We start from the raw sequence: 15,307 nt of genomic DNA on the forward strand, positions 1-15,307 counted from the left end.
CTGTGGCTGGGAAATATATGGAAGACTCCAACAATTTAATTTCCGTGGTAATGCATGTTAAAAACTGTGAAGGCAGTGACTTGGAATACAAGTATGGATCCTAAGCTTAGAAAAAGCTCCTGAGCTGCTCAGGCCAACTATAGTAGTTAGCTGTATGTTCTTTTTTGCAGTCATATTGTAAATTTAAAGGTAGGATTTTAAAAAAAAAAAAAAAAAAGATGTAAGAGACAAATATTTAATAGTCCATTCATAAAATACATATGCTGAAGGTTATGAAGCTTTTCCAAAGAGCAAGAGGAATTCTGGTTTTTTTCTTCTGTCATCCAAGTAGAAATGAATTTGTTTCGTTCTAGAAGTATCTAAGGTTATTTAACTTGAATTAAAACAGTAAATGACTTTTTTTTTACTTTTTTTTTCTCACAAAACTTGGTAATTGCATATACACAATTAATTCCCTCACACACTGACAAAATATGTTGAGCTGAAGGCTATAACTCAAGTGTTTGATTTACAAGATGTATGATGAGCCTGCTTTAAGCACAGATCAAGATACCATTCAAAGCATTCTTACAGAGCAACCAACCAGGCTCAGTATCAGAGCCTTGTTATGGAGGCAGGGGCTTAGCTACTAGTAATTAACTGGCATAGCTTTATTTGTTATGAAAATCTAGAAATGCAAGAACTGCACGGTTTTAATTATAGTTTAAATATTACATGTTTACCTGGAACAAGCTGGTTTTGTAATTATTTCTTCTTTGTCACTTGGACTTTTTCCTTGAGACTTTGTGATACCTTAAATGTAACTTACAATTTCCATGGAAATTCTGACGGAATGATAAATTAGGCTGGAAAAATGTATCTTTGTTGTCAAAATCTTTTAATTTACTGTACCTCCTTTGTATACATGATGGTAATAACTGGTTTTGTTGACCACTAAATAAGAAAAAATTGTTAAGGTGGCTGTCTTTTGTCATCTTCCTGCCAGCATACTTTTAATTATGTTTACTTGTGTGACTGACCTAGAGCTGCTGAAGTTGTTAGAAGGTGCTTCAAAAGTGTCACTGAGATTTACTGGGCAAGTACATCCTGGCATATAAAGTATAGCAAAAGATAAAGAAATCATCAAGGAGAAAATAATGTGATTTTTATCTTCAACAGCCTAAGTGAAATGCATCAGTAATGAATGGTGTTAACGTAGGATGAACTCCAGCTGAAACAGGATTTATGGTCAATGTATTTAACCTAGAACATGAACAGTTTCATCTAGAATATAAGCCTTTGCCAAGTGTATCTTTAGCTTGGGACCGTGTCACTAGGAATGAATACAGTATTACTACTATTCAGTAGAAAGCTGGTAGTGCTGTTGACTTACGTGTTTTATGGCTACAAGAGCTTTTGACAAGTTAAGGAAGACTGGGAATCTGGGATGTGTTTCATCTCCCACCTATGACTATGCACTTTATGAGCCCCTCCCCCCCCCCCGTCTTTGATATCTTTTAGGAAGGTACAGACAATCGTAGCTACTGACATTGACAGAAGTTTTGGAATTTCCTCCACTTAGGGTTTAAACATTTCCTAGATTTTGCCTGATAAGATTTCAAAATTTTTTTTTTTTAATTGTGCTAAATGTATATGATTCCAAGTGTAAACTGATTGCAGCAAGGTTTAGTGGCATACAGAGTATTTTGAGTGTTGGAGTCCCAGCTTTATCACTGACATAAGCAGACTTTGCCAAGACTTACTGTCTTCTGAACTGTGCCCTTGACTGAGAAATTGGATATCTGCAAACTGCAGGATTTGATGGACCGCTAGCACAGTTTCTCATGGCACATGTAGGGTTCATGTATTTTATCTCTGAATTTGCTGTAATGTGAGTGTGACAGCAACTAAAGTTATTTCAAAGACTGTGAGGATGAGGAACCTTTCTTCTACAAATATATATGTATTTGTCTCTCTGAGTGGCGTATGTACAGTAAAACAATCTTGTTGAGATTTGAAATGAAGTAGCATTGTAAGCCTATAGCTCTTAGGATTTTTTTTTATGTTCTTATAAAGGGTATTCTAGTAAATTATGTTCAAAATTGATAAAAAATACAGGTTTTTTTAAGGTGTTAGTACTGCTTGTTGCTTTGTTAGAGCATGGCTGTTGTTACAAGAACTTACTAACCATCGTGCCTTGAAAGCCGTCAAACATTTTGCCATAGTTTTCACTGATGTGGTTACAGGAACTGTATGGTTGGGATTTGGGGACAGTGAACATTATAATCATAATATAAGATGATTGTATGAGGTAACTGTTTGCCTTGCCAGCTGCTTGTGGTTAGGAGCAAAGCTGTCTTCTGCAACACATTTACAATTTGTACTTTTTTTTTCATTGTTGACTTGTAGCGTAGTCTTTTCTGCTGCTCCCAGGAGCAACAAAACTCAGTATTTCAATGATGTGTTTTATATAAAGAACTAAGGTGCATCTTCCATTCTAATCTATATTTGCTGTGGGTTTTTTCCCCTTTCAGGAGGATACAGATCATAATTACTATACTTCAAGGACATATGGCCCATATGATTCTACCAGCCGGGATTTGTGGGTGAATATAGACCAAATGGAGAAAGACAAAGTAAAGATTCATGGGATCCTTTCCAATACCCATCGGCAAGCAGCAGTAAGTTATCATACTTTTTCTTCTTTGACTGACATGAATATTTTTCACCAGTGACCAACACAGTAGTATTACTGAGTATGGTGACTACTGTCACAGAGCTTTATCTTTGAATTTTAGTTAAGCTGTGAAAGTCTGCACGATATTGCTATCAAATGATTCCAAATTGCCGCCTTGCCCCTGCTATAAAAGTCCTTCAGAGGTGCCTTAACATATATTTGAAATTTGCTTCTGTTCTTAAGGATCACAAACTATCAAGCAATACACTATTTGTGTTGCTGAAGTCAGAGGCGATTTTGCTGTTGACTTCAATAACAACAGAACTGGGTTCAAGGTTATGTTGCTGAAGTTTGTCTCCCATGGAGTGTGTGTGTCTTTGCACTATCATTTTGTATGAGGTGTCACACTTATTTTTTCTTTTGGGACAACTGATAAAACTCATGAGACTGTCATATACTATCAGCAGTGATAGATGTGATCACAATTTCAGGATATCAACAAACAAATAACATGGAGTGTAAATAACAATCTTGTTTAACTCATTGTAATCGTGCTGTCAGGTAAAACGGGTATGACAATAATGGACTTAGGTGCTTAGTAGTGAAATTGAATGCTGTGTGATTTACAGACTGTATTCTTCAATCTCACCTGTGGCTGGAAACCGTATATAGAAGAGCCATTATTAGCACAAATTAAACAGAAGAATGCAACTGAGAGTTGTGGTTCATGAGGTTCTTGTTTCATCCATTCACCAACTTGGCTCCAATAAAAAGTCCTTGGATTTTGACAAGTTTAAAACTAAAATCTAGGAATGCCTTATTTAAAAGTTGTACAGTTCTTAAAGATGCAGGTGTGTTTAACAGTTTTAAAGCTGAGAGAAAAGGCAAGTTTAATACATCTTTTACCTCCCTGGCACCAGCCAGGTGATTGGCTCAGAGGAATGTAAGAATGAAGAAACACTGTGGTATTTAGCTCAGAATACAAAAAGCAGAATGGAGTGGTAAATCCACTAGATATGACTGACAGAGAGTCTAGTACATAAAATACATTCCTCATAGCAAAAAAAGACTGTAAAGAGCCGGGGATAATGCAAATACAGAGGGTTCAGGCAGTTATGTGCCTTTGGGGTAATTGAATACAACTGTGTCATCTATTTTCTTAAGACAACTTGTTTCTAATGAGAAAAACACTTCAGGGGTACCTAAAAGTGAAAACCTATATTGTCTGCCTTGCCGCCTTTATCTGGGATCCTGGTGGTCTGTGTTGAGGGAGAGAATGGAAACATGCAAAAAAATGTAATAAAGGGATTAAAAATACCTATATAAGGTAAAACATCTTTCCCTAATACTAGTAATTTATAAGGCTCGGGACCTAAACATTAGTGAAATTCCTTTGAGAAATTTTAGCCTGTTGTTTAATGATTATTTAAGATTACGCCCTTTTACACCTTTGTTCTAAGTAGTTTTGTTTCCAGTTGGATCCCTGAGATTATACACCTAAAAATGTCAATTCCAAGGGAGGCGTTTTGTTGAAGTTACTAAACCAGAGGTTTAAAATGAAACAATGCTTGTGGTCTGGGTGCTGGATCAGTCTGGAGGACTGTTCAGCACAACAGAGTGGAATTTGGCAGCACAACGGCTTCAGCTGTTTCTCCCCAAAACAAGCGATTTAAGACTTTTCTGCTGAACGTCAGGTGCCCACTTTTCTCTGCTACAGCTGGCAGAAATGCAGGCTGTGGTCCAGGTTTAGCACACTGATATCCATCTTTTTTCATATTTACCCAAATATCTTGGACTGTGAACTTGAGTGACTGCAGCCATGTCTGCATACTGTTTTAAAGACCTGGTTTTCAGAGGTTTGTTTTATGTCCCTCCTGAAGGATGAAAATGTGCCGGTGAGTGATTCTGTAAGGCTTTATATTTTATTTATGTGTCTATAATTGATTTCTTGTATCTGTCCCAGCAAACAACACCCATGTGTACTGAACAACAAAATTATTTAGATGAGATGTGTTCTTTATAACTGTATAACAACTGTAGAGTCATATATTCTGAGCAGATCATAAATAGATAAGCAGTGATCTCTTCCCTTCTCTTCCATAGAGATAAACTTTGCCATTACTCTTTTTAAAAGGCCATTTTGCACATCCTTCTGTGACTTGGTGATTTACATGCTGATCATTTCTACAGATTATCTCCAATTTGATAGTAGAACAAAAAGTTAAATTACTATGTGCTAAGTATTATTTTTTTCTAATAATGTCAGGGATTCCTTGAATGCTAAATATGTTCCACTCAATTTGTGTGTTTTCCTTCATTTGGAAGTATGTAATCCTAAGAGTTCCCAGAAGCTGCCAGTTGGTTTTGCTTCTACAGGAAACATGACATAGAGGATCCATGAGGTGGTTTGGCTCTATAAACAGCATAGTCGTCATTTGGGTAAAGTTACACGCAAATATTAATAAAACAATTAAAATGCCTAGCAGTACAGGATTTACACCTTGAGTAGCAATTTCCCCCCACCCCCAACATATTGCTACCATCTTCTAAACTGTGTAATAAAATTTTAGGTGTGGCTTGGATGCTCAGTGTGTTTTGATATCTAATAGTTGATTACTCAAACACTGATCTAGGTACAGGATCACCTTACACTTGGGAACTCAATTCCCTTTCCTGTCAGTCCAGTCTATCGTTTGTGCATGGAGATAACATTTTTATTCCAGTGGGTTGAAAGTGCTGATATTTGTTCTGAAAAACAAGGTATACTCTCTAGCAGCAAAAGTAAACCCACATTTATTTCAAGTGGCTTTTACAAAATCGCACTTTAAAACATTCCTTAAATCTTGTTTGTTCTTTATTACAGTATTATGCTAAACAGTTGTCTATATTAAACATTTTTATATTGTCAGAATTTAAGGCATCGCTTTTTGATAGAAGTCAATGGGACATCTGTATCTGGTTTGATTGGGCACAGGATCAAGTCTTTATTGCAAACATCTTTATACTAGTGTTTATAGCAACTTAGAAGACTGCTAAGGGGGCACATCTTTCTTTTGAAGCTGTTTAACTTTTTTGTTATTCAGACAGTTAATGCTAATAGGTAAAATGGACAGTAGTGCAGAAAGGAAAGAGGGATGGTTTGATCAGAGAATTGATGGTTTTAACGGTGTTCTTGGAAATTATGTTTGGTAGAGCAAGGACAATTTTTCACTGGAGTGCGTACATAAATGTAACATACATCTCAGTGGTGAAAACTTCAGAATATGGTAAAACTCTATTTGTTTACATTAATTTATGAGCTGTCTTTCACGTGTGCCATTTTGATTAGAAATACTCAGTTGTATATCTGTATTTTATGTATATACAGAAAAGGTCATTAGAACCTACTTAGTCCAATTACCACACTGCAAATGGATTTTTGCATTCTAATTAAAAACAAACAAAATTGTGCTAATAAATCCTGTCAAAATTCTTTCTTCCACTTAAATGCAAAGCAAATCTAATTTAAAATGACTGTAAACCTTCAGCTGTTAATTTCATGCTAAATAATTATTTAAATTCTGCTGGATGTCTCTGGATTCTTCCTGAGAGAAGAAAGAAACACTTGGATATAATCTGAAAATAATAAACCCAGGATAGAAATAATGGTAGGGAAAATAAAGACAAAATGCTTTTCCCCCTCTTTTTGCTTTTTAAATGCATGGACTGTTGCCCTTAAGTGGAGACATCTGAGGTTAGGGTTGAGGATCAGTCACCAACAACCCATCTTCACACTGATTTTTTTTAATTATTTTTTTTTTTTAAAACTTGTCCTAAACAACAAATAATAACAGGCTGTATACCCTGTTCCTATTTGAGCTTCAGGCCATTATGGAAGTGATGTTGTTTTAATGGGATATTACACTTAAACAGTGAAAAGACCTTACTGGGATTTCAGCATTCCTTTCTGTCATGACTACTGATTTATTCAGAGTTTATCCAGGTAGTACACCAGGTGATGATTACGGGTGGCCACAATAATCACTGAGCTTTGGGAAAAGAGTGGAATAGATGGGAGTGCCATAGGTGGCGAGGGAAAATGAGTTTGAATTTGAATGGTGCTTTATGGGGAGCTTATGTGAGCAGAAGAGTGTTCTCCAAACTACAGTTCCCTGCTGTGAATTCAGCTGACAGAGGATAGGCTGATGGGGGAGAAAGTATTTTTTTTTTCTTCCTTTTTATTTTGCATTAAGTACTGAAAGTAGAGTTTGTTAATACATCTGTTGAATATTTCTTTATAATCGGTTTCAGCTCCTAGTTAACAGTATAGAGAGTTTTGGGAACTGGTGTCATGTGGGTTTGATGAAGGAGTTGCCTTCCAATGACCAGCCTCCATCAGATAAGCACCCAGGTAGCAGCAGGATGTCACCGAGGGCACTTGAATCTGAAAGAGCACACCACCTGCAGCCAGCGAAGTGGGTATCCTGTAAAACTTAGGTACTGCTAAGGCGTTAAATATTGATGGCTCTTGAGAAAGAGGTTGAAGAAACTTAAGGAAAACCTAAAAATTTTATTAGTTTTATTTATGAGAGAATTATAATGTCTGCTGATGTATTTTGTTTTCTGAAATCTTCAGTTATGAAGATCCACTGCTTTCAAGTGGTTAAGTGCTACACAGAATTGTTTCCAATTAGCTATTGGCAATTTCAAATGAAGAATAGCAAGGCTCCAGTGAAAAATAAAAAGCACTGAAACAGATATTTGAAGTAGAGGACTACTCATTTTGTTTTCGCTTACCTTTCTGCACAATGTCAATTTTATTTTCTGCTGTTGTTCATTTCAGAGAGTGAATCTGTCCTTTGATTTTCCATTTTATGGCCATTTCCTACGTGAAATTACTGTGGCAACTGGGGGTAAGTGTATTTCTAACCATTTAATTTGAGTAATATGGGAAGAGTTCCTTTCAGGTATTTAAAATACCCTTTTTCCTGTATATATGTCAAGAGATAAACTGAAGCATTTATTTATTTGTTTGATTTTTATATCTTACTATTTATTAAATTTTAATTTCCACAAAAAGAAAATCACAAAATGTCAATATGATGAAAAACCTCCAGCTGCTCAAGTTGAACTGTTTTAAAACCCTCTCATTGTAAGACTTTATAGCATTAATCATTTTCTATTTAGGCATTTGCCCCAAGAGTCTTTTGTGTGCATGCGTGCGTCTGCAGCTGTTGCACTTGTGGAGATAGTGCTGGAGCCAAAACAAGGAGGGGAACTTAGGTTTTGCCTGCATGTGGGCAGAGGGTTTACTATCCAAAGATAAGAAGTGCTGCTAGAAGTATGTAACTTGTCACCTGTAAGGCAAACCCATTGCAGTGCATTGCCTTGGTGTGGTATGGTGTCTGTGACACTACCATGGTGTTCCTCTCCTTCTCTGTGGTAAGGTGGGAGGTATGGCACAGCTAGAGCTCCTGGTCTTGTAGATCTGGGCACCACTGATGGCTTGTGGTTAGGGTTCTCCCTCCCATTGCTGCTGGCTGTTGTTTACACTGATTTCATGCACTAGGAACAGCTGTTGACCCCTTCTACTCCTCTCTAGCTCCACCTCCTTGAAAGACAAAGAGGAGACCACAGGAAAATGAAATTATGTGGAAGACAACAAATGAGAAAAAAGGAGAAGGAGAAATTGTCAAAAAATGAGAACAGGGAGACAGAGGACAGCATCACAGAACACCCACAGCATCCTCTGGTTCTTGAACATGTTGAGCAAGTTTCTGGACTCTGGCTGGTGGTGCCCTGCCTAGAGGTGTGACAGGATAGAAAGCAGATGGAAACCAGGGCCACCATCACCAGGACCAATCCTACCCCGTCTCTTGCCAAGGTTTCCCCTTCTCATGCTATGGGTGGCCAGCTAGCCAGGATCAGGGGATGCTGATGTCCCACTGCACCTCTGAATGGGAAGGGTATGACTGAAAGATTAGACAAGAATTGCAGCCAGTGTCTCAACAAGAGTAGGAGCTGGAACAGAGGTTTCTGTCACACTCTGTGTCAGGATCTCCATTTTGCTACCAAAGCAGAATACAAGAGATGGACAGAGGTGAATAAAGACTGATATTGGTTGATTTGCAGTCAGAATGATAAAAAAGGATGCAGAATTATGGGCTTACTTCAGTACCATGGTTTTCTCTTCTTGATCAGCAATGACATTTTGATACTGATTTGTATCAGATGAGCCATGAACTACTGATTGGGGTTTTGATATTTGTCTGATTTCCATTCTGCTTTGCTTTTAGTTTCATTTTGGTGCTTTATCATCAATGCCTAGTTCTGTACTCTCTTATTAGAGGAGTTATATTTAATCATGTGCCAAAATCAAGTCCGTGATCTGTGTAGCATGAAAGAATGGGTAGGATGAATCCTGAACAGCTAAAAGAGTAGCAGTGGGGACAATGTTCATTCTATAAATGTCCCTTTATTCTTACTGCTGAACTTAGTTCCTTAAAACTTCACAAACTTCACTCTTTCTCAAAGTAATTCTTCTTGTATGGTTGCTCTGCTGGGCCTTCACTTTTAACGAAAGCCCTGAGTTTTTACCACTGCTATCACTAATATGCTGCTGTCATCAGTCTTCCCCATCTGCCCCCAAATACTTGGGAGTAAGGTTAAGCTTCCAAGGAGAGCTGTGTTGTAATAATTTGTGAGGGGAAAGATTTTTTTGTTTTCTTTTGGTGTAGAGCATTTAGGGAATTTAGGTGCTTTGTGGTGTTTGGTTTGGGGTTTTTTTTTTGGGTTTTTTTTGTTTTTTTTTTTAAGCATGTAAGCATATAAGAATAGCTGCAGCTCTGCAGCACTCTTTTCTCTTGCTATTAATGGAACCTTGAATGATAATTCTGCTTTTCTTTTTGCCCCATTTCTACTAAGTAATATTGCTGTGAAATATTTATGGACTGTTATCAAGCTACACAGGATTTAACATCAGTCCTTTCACTATAGGCTGCTGACATTAGTGCAGAGGTAACTTCCGTCTTTCATTTGTTGCTTCTATGATTTTCAACCTCAAAATAAAGCACAAAAAAGTAAGATCTAGTCAGTAATATTTTAAAAAATATTATCTTGATAAAGCCCAGTAACTGTAAGTCATCCTGTCAATCCAGGACAGGATGCAACCTTTTCTACAACTTTAAGACTCCTAAACCCATTTAGTGGGAAAAGAAGGATGTATTTCTGTCCTGACTCTCTGATGCATGTTTTGCTTTGGCTATATTTGCAAATTTTGTTACTGTCAGTCATTGGTGGTACAGTGTGGCTTATAGCCTAGCAACAAAGTATAAAGACAGGTTCCATGTCCTTTTTATACTGTATGGTATACTATTTCTTGTTAATCAAGATTTTACAGTGGCATTACTAATATTAGACTGGAATGCCTCCAGAGGTTATTCTGAGATCAAAAGAATGACAGTTAATGTGCACAGGAGTCCCACATGATAGATATCCACTTCCTGGAGAGTAGGTTATGATTAATTACTCTAATGACAGCACTACAAACTGTTTTTACTTCCAAATTGTAAATTAAATAACCTTTTTAAAAGGAAAGTTGAGGACAACGGCACATTAAATCCCTATCACAATAAAAATGTCTACCTAAATGGTTTCTGCCATTCTTCATGGACAGTGCATGGCAGAGTTTCCAAGTTAGTTAAGATGACTTTGAAATTGCTGCAGTGTAAAACTCAACTTTTTTTTTTCCTCTCTAACTAATACTTATTTTCTCTTCTGAAGGGTTTTGATGAGCTGATTGTGTTTAACTAAGGAAAGGGAGAACAGGGAGTGAAAATACCTAGTTTAGGAGATTTATTCACTGTTGTCCTTAGCTTGTATTTCACAAGGTTATTTAATTCATAGCTAGGAGGTAAGACAGCTTATAGTATTATTAACATAATTAGTAATTTGTGCTTCTTTAGGATAAGGACATCTATCTCCCCGCATTCCTATAGAGAGCATTTTTAAAGCAACCTCTGGAGAGCTCTCAAAGCTTTAATAATAGTAGATAACACAAGAAGCAGCTGAGTTTTGTTTTTTGTGAAGATTTCTAAAGTTTTTGCTCTACAGGTCAAAAGTACAGTTATTTCTGTAATAAACCACTCATGAGTTAGGGTCATGTTGCGGATATTGGGGAGCTAAGCACATGAAATCTGTTTGCTGCCAGTCACTGATAGTCCTAACAAAGCTTGGTGGCTGTGGAGGTGGGAGAACTCGCCCTGTGCTACAGCTCTCCAGGCAGTAACACAGCCCTTCTCAAGGGAGTCCCTGAAGCTCTGTGGTCCCACATTCTACTTAACATGCAACAATGCTTCCTACTTGGTTGTATTAATCTTCTGTGCTCATAGTAAGGCCCTCTTGTTTATTTGTGGCTTTTTTGTTGTTGTTGTTGATCGGTCTGTTTTCTAGTGCAGCTTTATATCAAATACTGTTAAGTTATTTGGGATTTTTTTTTCTTATATGGCATCTTTCATTGATGTTATATTTCTGATATGCCTGTAGCAGCATTACAGAGGATAGTAGTATCCGACCCAGATTATTATGGATTTTCATTAAGCCTGATATTTGTTGCCCAGCGTTGTCATAATTTAACTCCAGCCGGAAGCTGAGCCCCATGCACCTGCTCGCTCACTCCCTTCCAGCAAGATGGGGGAGAGAACTGGAAGAGTAAAAATGAGAAAACTCATGGGTTGAGGTAAAGACAGTTTAATAGGTAAAGCAAAAGCTGCACAAGCAAAGTAGAAGGAGGAATTTGTTCAGCATTTCCTGTTGGCGGGCAGGGCTTCAGCCTTGTGCAGGAAAGCCGGGCTCCATCACATGCAACTGTTACTTGGGAAGAGAAACACTGTAATTCCAAATGTCCCCCCTTCCTTCTTCCCCCAGCTTTACATGCTGAGCATGATGCCATGTGGTAGGGAATGTCCCTCCGGTCAGCTGGGGTCAGCTGTCCCGGCTGTGCCCCCCCAGCCCACTCGCTGCGGGGGGTGAGAGGCAGAAAAGCCCTTGGGGCTGCGCAAGCCCTGCTCGGTGATAACTAAAATATCAATGTATTGTCAACACTGCTTTCAGCACAAATCCAAAATGTAGCCCAGTACTAGCTGCTATGAAGAAAATTAACTATCCCAGCCACAACCGGGACAGGGATTAATAAAGGTTTTAATTTTTGCTTTTGGAATTTCCCTCATGGTTTGAGTGATCAACATTCATGAGGGGACTTAAAACATTTTCAGTTTCTGTTCTTTCCACAGAATGACTGCATAGTATTGTACATAGCCTGTAAATCAAGAATATGTAGACTGCTTAGGAGCATAAAACATATTTGATTTTTGCATTTAACTATAGATATTTGGCAGCAGCAAAAGTAAAAGCAAATAAAAAATAATAAATTTGTTCTGTATTATCACATACTGGGAAAACAATATTTTGGTCATTGAACTTTCCTCTAGAATTATGCTGTCAAGGATTTAGTTAAGCAGTTGGTTGTAATAGACTACCTTAGGTCTATTAGATAGTGCAGACAACTTGGCATGGGTACACCCTGGTATTTTATTAGGGAATCCTTCAAGGTATCTTCAAGTCTCTCCCTTTTTTTCTTTTTTATTTTTTTTTCCACCTATATTGTGCTTGAAGACTTTTCAAAGATAACTTTTTTCTCTATTTCAATAGCAGTCATATTTTTACAGGTAGTGTAATGTATAAATATTGCAAGGTGAATTCAGAGACAGATTTTGAACTGGCCTAAGTTTATGCTGTTTTGATGTAGTAGTTTGTGCTGTTGCCTTTTGAACTAGGAAGAGTTCAGCCACATTCTTGATGATATATCTGTGATTATAAGTTTAGCATCTTCATGCTGGTTTTAGTGAGGCTATGCAATCTTCCTGAATTCACCCCTTGGCAGTCAAAATTGATAAAATAATACATTCTTTTTCTGTCAAATCTAGATTAAAAAAAATACATCAATCATATCTATGTTAAAAAGCATTTCATTTTGTTCTTAAGTTTTCCCTAACATCTTCAGGAAAATTTAGTTATTACTATCCATATTGTAGTTATCTTTCCCACATTGTGTGCCTACAATGACAGCTGCTGTAGTTAGCACTGAGTAGACCGGTAGAGTTTTCAGAGATAATGACACCATCTAAATGTAGCTAAGAGCTTCCACTGTATGAAACCTTAATTGCTTTTGAGGTTGGTATCTTGGGCAACTCAAGTATATAATCCGTTACTAACACTTGTTGGGAATCTGGCAGACAGGGGACAGGTAAAGAAGAGTAATAAAAACCCCCAAGCCTGTTAACCAGATTTACCTTCAGGGCATTATCAGGTTGTTGCATGGGGCTGATGACACAGAAAGTTTTGAGCGTTTGTGCACAGTGTGGCTCCACAAGGCATCCTGGGTGAACAGGATTGAAATCAAGAGCCAAAAGCTTGCTCAGCTCATGCTGGACTCACACCCAGATTGTAGGCTTCTGGGAAGAAGACTGTGATTTAGGTATTTACAGAGGTTAATGCTATCCTGGCTCTTTTTGGCCACACAGTGGTGACAACAGAATGAGAAATTCCACCCCTGTAGGCACTGGTAACTTACGGTGGCATGGAGGCCCCAAAAGGTTTCAACAGACTTTGTGCAGGGAACTGCAGTGTAAAGCTGTGTTTTGGAAACCAGGAGTGTGTATTATGTCAGCAGGAGCGCTGATATGAGGAACAAACCAGAGCTGAGCCCTCTGTCCTTCTAGCCACTGTCCCTTTGTTTGCCACAACCCCAGTCTGTATGACCCCACTCAGGTCATCAGCTCCACAACAGTCATGCTGCCTCACGCTGGTTATCAGTTCACTGGGGCTAAGATGAAATTTATTCTATTTTCTGTCTTCTCATGTTTTTGTCTGCAGCAGGAAGCATGCAGTAGTGGAAATGGCAGTGGATACATAGAAAAGGTGTTTAGAATATGACCTAAGTATTTGTACAGGTGAAAATAAAACAGAAGTCTTCCTCAAATTGACATGTAAAACTGGGGTTAATTTAAGGCTAATTCCTACTAGAGGCACTGCCTGTAAGTATATAGTGACAATAACTTCCCTTATTTGACAGTTTATTGATGTCCCCTTAGCTTTTTTCTTTTTTTTTTTTTTTTTCTGAAAGCTCTAAAACAGGTTAGATGATCTTGCCAGTCAATATGACCTTTGATTTAGACAGTCTTTCAGGAATTGTCATTAAAAAGAAAATTGTGTGTGCATCACCTAAAAATGTTACAGTTTTTTATAAGTAACTATCAGCTTGGGTTCTATTGTGGGTTTTGTTTAAGTTTTTCAAAGCCCATTTCTGTTAAATTTCCTCTACACCTAGTGAACATTTCTAGACCAATGCAGACAATTCTGTCCGACACTGAGGTTGTTTGCATTGAAGCATCCATCATGTTTTATTCCCAAAGCCAGTAACTGCTTTGCAAAACAGAAGTCAATGCAAGTATTAACATGCTGATTGTGACTGTATATTAGAACGTTTTGCTAGCAAATTAATTTCAATTAAGACATCATCAATAAAATTAAATTTTCAGAAATTAAAGAAACTGTTATTCTTTAAACATCAGTTCCAAAAATGCAGAAGTAATTACTTTCAGCAAACTAAAAATGGAAATTAGGTCTGTGAGCTAAATCCTGAAGTCTCTGGTTAATTTTCCACTGACTTTTAGGCAAGTAACTACCGATTTCCAAGTTCAAAAGGAGAAAATAAGGTCTGAATCTAGGAGAGAAAGAATTGAAGGTCAGTTGAAGGTTACAGCTTTGTTTGCTCTGGGACATGAACATGTAGACCCCAACTAGATGGACTGTACCAGAATGAGAGGATGCTGGAATTAGGGGACAGGATGAGTGAGGAGTTCCCTGTTTGAGTTGTGGTGGTATATTAAGGAGCCAGAAGGTAAATAATGCTGAAATAAGTTTATACACTGAAAAGGTAGAGTATAGCTGGATGTGGTTTTGTTTGACAGGGAGCACTGGATTGTAGCAAGGAGATGGTATTATCCCAGAAAAGCCAGAGGGAAGAAAAGCTGCAGGAGAAAGAGGTGGAGGGAGAAATCAAACTGGAAGTCACTACTATTAGGATAAGCAATAGCTATTTAATAGATTGGAAATTTCAGTAGTAGCTCCTAGTGGGGGAAGCTGTTGTACTGGTATTGAGGAGCACGAATGAGTGGCACAAGAGAGAAAAATAGGTGTGAATGAAAAGGTGAAACTTCAATGTTACTCATCTCTGGTGCTCTCTATAGTCTATCATGCATGTTGGAATTTCTGAGTGCATTTCTGCAAGTATGGGAAACTGGAAAGAAGAATACTGTAGAAACGACAGAAGAATACAAAGCAAATAGTTGTAGCAGGCTTCCTTGTGGAAAAATATGAAAATCAGCATGCTTAATGATAGGGAAATTACACTAGGAAACCCACAGAACTGTAGGGGGATAGATTATAAATTGACCAACATAAGAGCAACCACCTGGTGACCTCTGGTATGCAAAGACCACCATCTACTCTAGCAGCCTCTGAACATGTCAGCAACTGCCTGGACATCCCATTAAAAATTCAATTTGAAAGATAAGTCTTTATAAGTATAACTTAGAAAACGTATGTTTTCAA

At 37.7% G+C, this 15,307-nt stretch overlaps 1 protein-coding gene across 1 annotated transcript in view; it reads left to right on the forward strand.

The window, feature by feature from the left end:
* The window catches only part of PLXDC2 (plexin domain containing 2), a 273,509-nt gene that overhangs the window by 142,541 nt on the left and 115,661 nt on the right, over positions 1–15,307 (forward strand). Inside the window, exons 3-4 of the mRNA XM_040591928.1 lie at positions 2,514–2,660; positions 7,479–7,548. Of these exons, the coding sequence (XP_040447862.1) occupies positions 2,514–2,660; positions 7,479–7,548 (217 nt within the window). The remainder of the gene's footprint in view (positions 1–2,513; positions 2,661–7,478; positions 7,549–15,307) is intronic.

Source organism: Falco naumanni, chromosome 4 (assembly GCF_017639655.2).
Source record: "Falco naumanni isolate bFalNau1 chromosome 4, bFalNau1.pat, whole genome shotgun sequence".
NCBI lineage: Eukaryota > Metazoa > Chordata > Aves > Falconiformes > Falconidae > Falco > Falco naumanni.